General features: G+C 38.4%; 1 protein-coding gene across 1 annotated transcript; it reads left to right on the forward strand.

The window, feature by feature from the left end:
• The first annotated feature begins 406 nt into the window (after positions 1 to 406).
• Positions 407 to 9383, forward strand: LOC133074511 (monocarboxylate transporter 1-like). Its single transcript, XM_061168438.1, has 4 exons — positions 407 to 623; positions 1825 to 1968; positions 6313 to 7179; positions 9136 to 9383. Exons 1-4 carry the CDS (start codon positions 407 to 409, stop codon positions 9381 to 9383), a joined length of 1476 nt encoding a protein of 491 aa, XP_061024421.1.
• The last annotated feature ends 1590 nt before the right edge of the window (positions 9384 to 10973 follow it).

A 10973-nucleotide genomic window follows, 5' to 3' on the forward strand; every position in this document is an offset into this window, starting at 1 on the left:
TTTTCTAGCTATGTTTTTCATTAATGCTGGGGCTTAAAAAAAGGTGAAATCTTTGGTTTAAAACTACTAGTCTCTGATATCAGGGTTCATTTTGCAGATTTAAATTGTATTGGCCAGCTATCATTTAGTAATCTTTCTAGTCACATAAAACAACAAAAAACTTAAGTCTGAGTATCTGGATGGAAAATAAACTTTACTGAGATAACTTTCCAGCCCATTAAATGAGAATCTAGTGTTTGACCTTTTATTTAGAAAATTGCTATATGCCTTTATTTATTTATTTCATAAATGTAAGGGATTTTCTGGAAGTGCTTTGCTGTTTATCTGCTTGTTCTGTACTATTTTGATTTCATACCCTTTAGATATCTGGATTTGAACTGGATTTTAGAATTCATCTTTACTTACAATGCCACCATCAAACGGAGGTCCAGCTGGATACACCCCACCAGATGGAGGCTGGGGGTGGGCAGTAGTCGTTGGAGCTTTCATTTCCATTGGTTTCTCTTGTGCATTTGGCAAATCTATCAGTGTATTTTACAAAGACATTGGAGAAGTATTTAAAGCCAGCTCCAGCGAAGTGTCGTGGTTATCTTCCATCGTGTTTGCTGTCATGTATGCTGGGGGTAAGTACCCATGAAGGCTTGCTCTTTTAACTTTCAGTGGGTAGACAGCAATTCTGTATTAAGTACTTTTTGCTCTTGATATCTTTATCAGTAAAAATAATTGAAATGTTAGTTATTGGAGTTATGTGATTAGAATCATATTTTTCATTCTAACAATGAAAGTTACATAGCAACATGTACTCTGTTGGGTCAGTATAATATAAAACAGTGTCATTATAAAGGATAGCTTTCTTTAAAAATGCTGTTTTGTGTTGGCTGCTGGGTATAGACAGGTAATTGGTATTTGTACTTTAATCATATATCCTGTAAGCTTGCTAAACTCTTATTTCCAGTAGTTTATTGGTAGATTTCTTTTTCAAAAATTTTAGGTAGACAAACAAATCTTCTGCAAATACTGATAGTTTGGTTTCTTCCTTTTCTTACACCTTTTTCCTTCTGTCTTTCTGCGCTGGCTTGGACCTCCAGTATAATGCTGAAGAAAAGTGGTGATGGTAGGCATTCTTATTTTGTAGGCCTGTTTTGGTTTTGTTATTGTTTTCTATGAGAAACAATATTTTAGGTAGTTTTTAGTAAATATGCCCTTAAGTCAGAAGTATGATCAGACTAGCTCATATATCTCATCAGTCATGTATGTTTAAATTCCATCTAAAATTTTAAAACAAGGACTTCCCTGGTGGTCGAGTGGCTAAGACTCTATGCTCCCAGTGCAGGGGGCCCAGGTTCAAACCTGGTCAGGGAACTAGACCCCACATGCCACAACTTAAAGAGTTCATATGCTGCAACTAAGACCCAGAGCAACCAAATAAATAAATTAAAATATTTTTTAAAAAATCTAAAATAAGTAAACTACATATATGTGGATAATATCCTAGATAATGAAGGATCCTATAAGCACTTGTAATCAGGGTACTTGCAGCCTCTTCTGCCTTAGAAGAGTTAGCTTATGGTCTTTCATACTTCAGTTAAAATCCATCTAACATGTCCTAGGTATATAGAAGATGCATAATCAATACTATATTTTTTTCCATTAGACAAACCTGTGACTCTGAAATAAAGATAGAAAGCAATATTCTTTAGCACTGTCTTCTATCTGTTTATTTTCTGGGATAGCATGCTGTCATGTCAGTAATGGCATGAGCAGGTGTGGATGGGAGGGCTGGGCTTCTCCTCTGTATTATTACTAATCTGTGTTCTCTCACAGGTCCTATTAGCAGTATCCTGGTGAATAAATACGGCAGTCGCCCTGTCATGATTTTTGGTGGCTGCTTGTCAGGCTGCGGCTTGATTGCAGCTTCCTTCTGTAGCACTGTGATGGAACTTTACATTTGTATCGGAGTTATTGTAGGTGAGTTGTACTAATGCCTTTTCAAGCAATAATTTCTTTGTGGACTATTTATAGCATCCATTTGCCAACTCTTTTGAAAAATGAAAGTTCTTTGTTAGAAAATTACTAGGTCACTATGTTTTAGAGCTGTTGATACATTAATTTAATAGTATTAGAAAAGCAAGTCTTTAAAGAAAGTTCAGATTAAGTGTAGAAGTAATCACACTTAATGAGTGATTATTTTTTATTGAATGAATACAGTGAAAGAGAATTCTTTTTCTTTAATAAAGAAGATTGCAGTGATAGGTAAAAAGTTGTTGAAAGGGAGGTCATTAACTGTTCCCACTCATTCCCCCTTCTGCCTAAGAAGACACTGGCTCAAATTGGAGAAAGAGAGAATGTCAGATACATAGAAAGAGTATTCTGATAGAAAAGTCAGATACATTTGCAAAGGATAAAGAGCACACATGGGAAAACCCCCTTTCTAATAGCTAAATTAAGAAAACAGAACCGCTGAATATAAATACTGTCAAACACCCAGAGCTCTACAGTTCAGAGAAAACTACCATGAATATTTTGATGACATGGGGGGTGAGGGATAAACTGGGAGATGAGGAATGACATATGCACACTTCTATATGTAAAGAAGATAATTTATAATAATCTGCCATACAGCACAGGGAACTCTACTCAATACTCTGTTCTGGCATATATGGGAAAGAGTCTTAAAAAAAACAAGAGTAGATCTATGTACATGTATAACTGATTCACTTTGCTATACACCTGGAACTAACACAACATTGTAAATCAACTATACGCCAATAAGATTTATTTAAAAAACATTTTGATGCCATACCCACAGATTTTTCTATAGTTTTTCTATATGCTTTTTCTACCGTTTTCTATCTTTCTAAAAACAAAACAAAAATTTTTGTTTTAAAAATTCTTCTATACAAAAAGGGATGAGATTTAGAACAAAAAGGGATGAGATTAAGTGAAGTAAGTCTAAAACAAATATCATGATATCACTTACATGTGGAATCTAATTTTTAAAAATTATACAAATGAACTTATTTACAGAAACAGACTTACAGATATTGAAAAAACTTATGGTGACTAAAGGAGAAATGTTGAGGGGTAGGGGATAAATCAGGAGCTTGGGATGAACATACACACACTACTGTATTTAAGAAAGATAATGAACAAGGACAATAATACAAGGAATTCTACTCAGTACTTTGTGCTAACCTGTAAGAGAAGAAAATCTTGAATGAATATATGTATATGTAAAACTGAATCACTTTGCTATACACCTGAAACTGACAAAAGTCAGCTCTACTCCAGTAAAGTTAAAATTTTTTTAAAAAGGGATATTGTTGTTCAGTCACTAAGTCATGTCCAACTCTTTGTGACCCCATGGACTGCAGCTCACCAGGCTTCCCTGTCCTTCACTATCTACTGGAGTTTGTGCAAACTCATGTCCGTTAAGTCAGTGATGCCATCCAACCATCTCATCCTCTGTTGCCCCTTTCTCCTCCTGTCCTCCATGTTTCCCAGCATCAGGGTCTTTTCCAATGAGTTGGCTCTTTGCATCAGGTGGCCAAAGTATTGGAGCATTGGTTTCAGCATCAGTCCTTCCAATGAATATTCAGGATTGATTTCCTTTAGGATTGACTGGTTTGATATCCTTGCCATCCAATTCTTTGGCACTCAGCTTTCTTTATGGTCCAATTCTCACATCCATACATGACTACTGGGAAAACCATAGCCCTGACTATATGGACCTTTGTCAGCAAAGTGATGTCTCTGCTTTTTGATATGCTGTCTAGGTTTGTCATAGCTTTCCTTCCAAGAAGCAAGTATCTTTTAATTTCATGGCTGCAGTCACTGTTCCACAGTCATTTTGGAGCCCAAGAAAATAAAATCTGTCACAGTTTCCACTTTTTCCCCTTGTATTTGCTGCAAAGTGATGGGACCAGATGCCATGATCTTAGTTTTTTGAATGTTGGGTTATAAGCCAGCTTTTTCACTCTGGCTGAGGTGAAAGATGAGGTGAAAGACCCTCGTCTAGAGGCTCTTAAGTTTCCCTTTGCTTTCTGCCATTAGAGTGGCATCTTCTGCATATCTGAGATTGTTGATATTTCTCCCAGCAATCTTGATTCCATCTTTTGAGTCATCCAGCCCAGGAGTTCGCATGATGTAAGTTCCGCATATAAGTTAAATAAGCAGGGTGACAATGTATAGCCTTGACATACTCCTTTCCCAATTTTGAACCAGTCTGTTGTTCCATGTCAGTTCTAACTGTTGCATCTTGACATGCATACAGGTTTCTCAGGAGGCAGGTAAGGTGGTCTTGTATTCCCATCTCTTTAAGAATTTTCCAGTTTGTTATGATCTACACAGTCAAAGACTTTTAGCATAGTCAATGAAGCAGAAACAGATGTTTTACTGGAATTCCCTTGCTTTCTCTATTATCCAATAAATGTTGGCAATTTGATCTCTGGTTCCTCTGCCTTTTCTAAACTCAGCTTGTACATCTGGAAGTTCTCAGTTCATGTACTGCTGAAGCCTAACTTGAAGGATTTTGAGTATTATTTTGCTAGCATGTGAAATGAGTGCAACTATACAGTAATTTGAACATTCTTTGGCATTGCCCTTTTTTGGTATTGGAATGAAAACTGACCAGATTATGTGAAATGTTTGTAACAAGTTTTTTTTACTTAGTAATACATCATGTACATATTAATAGTTTCCCCATTTCAGTAAATATACTTTAGCAGCTATTATTTTTTCACTGGATAGATGTACTATAATTTATTTCACTTTATTGAAGGACATTTAGATTGTTTGTATTTTCACTCTTAATAAAGTGTATGATAGTGCCTCTGTATGCATCTTTGAAAATGATAGTTTTCTTTGGATAAATTTGTAGAAGTGTATTGCTGGGGGAAGAAAAGGTTTTTGATACGATTGGTCAAGTACTCTTTTAGAAAGGTTTAAATAATTTACAGCCCCACCTGCAGGACCTGAGATAATGCTAATAATAGGTACTATCTTTTTTTTTTTTTTTGGTACTATCTTTTTAGATCTATACTTTTACTACATTAAATTTTTAAACATTTAAATATTTTAATTCATCTGGAATATTTGAATAACACAAAGAAGGAATAGAACTTTATTTGTTCCCACATGGTTATTCAACCTGTTCATTATTTCATGTCATTAATTCACTCAGCAAATATTCATTGAGTCCCTAACTATATGCCAGGCACTGGTCCAAGCTCTGTGGGGAGACCCAATATGACAAGCAAGATTCCTGCTCTTTAGTGGAGGCAATCAGACAATAAACAGGCCAACAAATAAATGAATAAATAAGAAAAATTCAGGTAGTAATAAGTGCTTTGCAAACACTTAAAACAGAATTTGATAGAGAAGGATCGAAAGGTCCCTAAAGGGAAGGCTTCTGAGATCATGATTTTGAGTTGAGTTTTGAATGATAGCCAGGAGAAGTCTTTGTGGAAACCTAGAGTAATTGTTAAACTTTGCACAAATAAGAACAGATTGAAATGAGGGCAGGGAGGTAGGTGTGAGCCAAGTCATAGGACCTCTTAAGCCAGAGTGAAAAGTTATGGACATTATAGAGATGGAAATGGACAAGCATCCTAACCTGGTTTACCTAGTAGGAAAGCAAGATTGGAAGACCACTTAAAAGGTTATCAGCATAGTTACTGTCCCAACCCCATTAGCTGAAAAATCCATTTTTTCCCTATTAATTTAAATGTATCTTTTGGTTCTATTTCTGGACTTTCTGCCCACTTTTAGAAATCAGTTTTTCAATTTGAGTAAGTGTTCTGTTCTATTACTGTGGCTGTACAATATGTTTGTTTATTTGTTAGGGTAGGCCCACCAATCACGTATCCTTTTCCAATAGTTCTAATGCATTTGTAATTATGAAATTAGACAAAGAATTTCTATTGTTCTTTTTGTTGCTAAAGTGAAAAGAATTGTTTTTAATAATATACATTTTTTAGGGACTTCCCTGGTGATGCAGTGGTTAAGATTCCACACTTCCACTGTAGGGGGCATGGGTTCAATCCCTGTTCAGGGCGCTAAGATCCTGCAAGCCACATGGCACGCCACATACACACACACACACACACACACACAGTGTGTATATAAATCTAGTATTTGCTGCAAAAGAGATTTTGTGTCTGTATTTATTTGATAATAGTCCACTTCATGACTTATGAGTTACAATAGCCTCTCATGATTTTGACCTCTTTCCATGTCAGTTCTTTCCCTAGTTAATCATTTCTAAATATGTTTCTGATAGTATGTGATTCTTTTTTCCTCCCCTCTCCCCAGGTCTTGGGCTTGCCTTCAACTTGAATCCAGCTTTGACCGTGATTGGCAAGTATTTCTACAAGAAGCGACCATTAGCAAATGGACTAGCCATGGCAGGCAGCCCTGTGTTCCTCTTTGCCATGGCCCCTCTCAACCAGGCTCTTTTTGCTCTCTTTGGCTGGAGAGGAAGCTTCCTAATTCTGGGGGGCCTCCTACTAAACTGCTGTGTGGCTGGAGCCCTGATGAGACCAATAGGGCCCAAGCCAACCACTGCAGAGAAAGAGAAGTCTAAAGAATTCCTTCAGGAAGCTGGAAAATGTGATGCAAACAAGGGGGCAGGTAATCCAAAGACAGGAGTTAATGGCAGAAACTCCCCAAAGGAGAAACAATCACTTTCTCAAACAGTTAACAAATTTTTGGACCTATCCCTGTTCAAGCACAGAGGCTTCCTGCTGTACCTCTCTGGGAATGTGATCATGTCTTTTGCGGTGGCTGCGCCTTTAGTCTTTATTATCAATTACGCCAAGAGTCAACATCACTCTGGTGAGAAGGCTGCTTTCCTTCTTTCCATTCAGGCTTTTGTTGACATGGTATCCAGACCTTGTATGGGATTTGTAGCCAACACAAAGTGGGTAAGACCACGAATTCAGTACTATTTGGCTGCTTCTATTATCGCGAACGGAGTATGTCATATGCTAGTTCCTTTAACTTCCAGCTACATAGGGTTCTGTGTCTACTCGGGATTCCTTGGATTTGCTTTTGGGTGGTTTGGTGCCGTACTGTTTGAAACACTGATGGACCTTGTGGGAGCCGAGAGATTCTCCAGTGCTGTGGGATTGATGACCATTGTGGAGTGCTGTCCTATCCTCCTGGGGCCACCAGTTTTAGGTACAGTATGTCTCCCAATTTCTGTGGTTCTATTAACATAAAACAGGCAGAGAAGATTGGGAAGGTGATGGAAAGCAGAATCCTAATCGTTTCTGTATTCTGTCATATAGTGCAAGACTATGATGTTAGACTATTATTGTTCCCACTTTAAAGAAATAGAGGCTTTTGAAAGTGAAATAACTTGCCCAGGATCACACAGCTAAGAAGTGACCCTAAAACCTGAGGTATTATCCTCTCAGTCAGTACTAAACAGTTTACATTTTTAAAGTATCATTAATACAAAATACAACAATAATTTGGACCTCTGGATGTGATGCATATTTTTGAGATTATGCACTCTAAAGTTAGGAAGGACACATAATGAAAAACCCACTACTGACCTGTCAAAACTTTTCCACCTGCTGTCCTCCATAAGATCTTACAGAAAAACCCAAATGAACTTTTTTGGCCAACCCAGTATATCCAAGGAGATTCCAAATCCTATTCATTTTTGCTTCCTAAATCTCTTTCTAATCTGCTCATTTTTTTCTCCATCACTACTGCTCTTGTCCTAATCTCCGATCTTCTATCAGTAGCCTTCTAACTTTACCCATATCCATTCTAGCTGTTCTCCAGTCTCTTAGAACACTCCAGTTGCTTCCTGCGTTCTTAGGGTGAGGATCAGATTCCCTACTGTGGCTGCTGGTTCCTGCATGGGCCGGCCCGCCTCTTTCTCCAGCCTCATTTCCTACCACTCCGTTAGCCCTCTGTGCTTCCCCTCTCACCTGATGCTTCCTCCTACCACCTGCCTCAGCACTGGCTGTTCTCTGCCCGGATCCTTTTCCCATCTCCTTTCTCCTAGATTAATTCTTATCCTTCTGTAAGTCTTGGTTAAGTTTACACTTTTAAAAAGCCTTCCTGACCCTCCTTGTTAGCCCCAAACCCCTATTTTCTGCTTTCAAACACACCTGTAGCACTTGTCACAGTCTGTGTGGTTATTGGATTAACATTTCTCTTCTCCACTGAACTGTGGATGTTATCTGCTTTGCTCACTCTTAACTCAGGGCTTAGCAGACCCAGGGCTGTATTGATATATAGAAACTAAGTATTGCTGAGTGAATGTTGCCCTGCATTGGAAAACCATATCAAATCATATTTGAATTGGTTATTATAGCCTGTATATGTGTCGAGTTTTCCAAAGTTTATTTCTTAATACTAATTTGATGAGTTGCTAATAAATTTTACTATAACAAGGATTAAATAAGTTTCTTTAATATCACACCTCATAAAAACTTGAATAGAAAAGACTATGATGTGTCATTTCCAAATTTACTTGACTGTGCAAATGTTAGGGAGGTAGCCTGAAGCAAAGAAGTTACGGGTGCACGCCTCAGGGTCAGACTCCCTGGGTTTAAAGCCAATTTGTTTCACTTAAAGCTTTGTGACCTTGGATGACTTCCTTAAAGTTTCTGTACTTCAGTTTTTATGTTATACAGTGGGAATGATGATAGAATCTTCCTGTTGTGAGGTTACAATGGTGGAAAGTATTGCTGTTAGTTAATGTTTCAGCAGAGGGTGAGTGTTCCCAGGAACACCCTTTGGGAAATGCTGATGTCAGAAAAAGTGCATTGGCCTGGGAGACTGGAATTAGCTCTGTGGCCTTGGGCAAGACTCCTAAACCTCTTTTGAGCAAATTTTTCCATTGGATTACTGAGAGAATTGATTCTAGGTGATCTCCAGGACTTTCTCAATTCAAATTTGCCAAGATTTAATTATTTTCAAGTTGCTAAAGATAACAGAATGTGCAGGGACACCCCAAAATCAGTGTTACATCATAAACAAAAGATCTTATAATTTTGAGCATTTTCTTTTTAGACTAATTTGTCATTTGTGGGCTCTTTGAAAGGATCCTTAACCTTTATTTGGGAAAGGGTATAATTGTTTACCCACATAACTTTGTTTTTTGGACATCCTTAGGTCATCTCGGTGACATATATGGAGACTATAAATACACATACTGGACATGTGGCATAATCCTTATTGTCTCTGGCATCTATCTTTTCATCGGCATGGGCATCAATTACCGACTTGAGGCTAAAGAACAGAAGGCAGAAGAGAAACAGAAAAAGGAAAGTAAAGAGATGGAACCAAAAGAAGTTATTAAAGCTGCTCAGTCTCCAGAACTGAATGGCACAGAAGAAGGACCCAAAGAGGAGAAACTCTGAGGCTGAAATCAGGGATAAACAGAAGCTTTGGACCAAAGATACATGAAAAATGCTACTGAATCATGTTCTACTCTTGGTGCTTACCATGGACAGTGGACACTTATGTAGAAGTCAGATCAGGTGTTCACTGATGGAACTTTTATTCTTTCCTCTACACCCATCATAATAAATAAGTCACACTTTTTAGGGGCAAGGGACATCTGCAAAAGATGACAGAGGAAATAGCTTTTATTTGAAGTCATATTTATTAAGGTATATTTATATACTGTTCATACTCCTTTTATAAAAGTGAAGTTTAATGAATTTTAACAAAGTTCTTTTGTCAAATAACTACCATTCCAATGTAGAACATTTCGAACAGCCAAGATAATTCCCTTCTCCTCCTTTGCAGTCAATCCTCTCTCCTTAACTAAATCACCTGATACCTACTTCCCCTATGCCTGCATGCTCAGTAGTGTCGACTCTTTGGGATCCCATGGACTATGTAGCCCACCAGGCTCCTATGTCCATGGGAGTCTCTGGAGTGGGTTGCCATGCCCTCTTCCAGGGGATTTTCCCCACCCAATTCATATCTCTTGCATCTCCTGCATTGATAGGCGATTCTTTACTACTGTGCCACCTGGGAAGCCTGTATGGAACGACATAGTATGTAACTGTGGCATGATAGCATATATTTGATCTTTATCCTCAGTTCCTGGTATACAGCTCCTAGAACGCTTGGAACCTTGGGAGTGATGAGAGTATCTTTTGCATGCTAATTAAGTGACTGGTGGCTGGAGGCCCCCTTCCTAACTTCAGGATGGGGGCTATAGTCTCTAGGAAGGCCAAGGCATGATTAGAAGGTTGGCTCTTTCAGCCCCATCCCCTGACCTCTGGGGAGGGGAGAGGGACTGGAAATTGAGTTCAATTATTAGTGTCCAATAAAATAATCGATCACACCTATGTAATGAAACCCCCTAAACTACAGAGAGCTTCCTGGCTGGTGAGTATCTTAAGGTACTGGGAGAGTAGCGTGCCCAGATAAGGCATGGAAGCTCCCTGCTGCTCCTCCCCTCCATATTTTGCCCTATGACTCTCTTCCATCTGGCTGTTCTGAAATGCATACTTTACAATAAACCACTGAATGTAAGCAAAGCGTTTCCCTGAGTTCAGTGATCCATTCTAGCAAATTATCAACCTTGACAAAGGAGTCATGGGAACTCCCAATTTATAGCTGATTGGTCACGTACAGGTGGCAACCTGGGACTTGAGCATGGAATCTGAAGTGAAGGCAGTCTTGTGAGACTAAGCCTTTAAATCTGTGGAATCTGATGCTGACTCTGGGTACTTTAGGTCAGACTTGAACCGGACTGTAGGACACCCACTTGGTGTCTGGAGAATTGGCAAAGTGGTTGTTGGTGTGGAAATAACGTGTACGTTTGGTGTCAGAAGTGTTTGAGTAAAAACAGTTGGGAGTAGCCTTCTGTGTCTGACGTCACAATAGCATAATGCGTTATGATCCATCCTGTTGCATTTTTCAGTAATTCTTTGCTTTTTATTGTTGAGGAGTATTTGTTGTTGTTTTGTTGTTTAGTGGCTAAGTCATGTCTG

Source organism: Dama dama, chromosome 20 (genome assembly GCF_033118175.1).
Source record: "Dama dama isolate Ldn47 chromosome 20, ASM3311817v1, whole genome shotgun sequence".
Taxonomy (NCBI): Eukaryota; Metazoa; Chordata; class Mammalia; order Artiodactyla; family Cervidae; genus Dama; species Dama dama.

What these genes read in the sequence shown, in the direction of transcription:
- LOC133074511 (XM_061168438.1), top strand. Translation starts at nt 407, where the DNA reads ATGCCACCATCAAACGGAGGTCCAGCTGGATACACCCCACCAGATGGA. An exon ending in TGCTGTCATGTATGCTGGGG is followed by an intron (nt 624 to 1,824) that starts GTAAGTACCCAT and finishes GTTCTCTCACAG; the next exon opens with GTCCTATTAGCAGTATCCTG. An exon ending in CCTGGGGCCACCAGTTTTAG is followed by an intron (nt 7,180 to 9,135) that starts GTACAGTATGTC and finishes GGACATCCTTAG; the next exon opens with GTCATCTCGGTGACATATAT.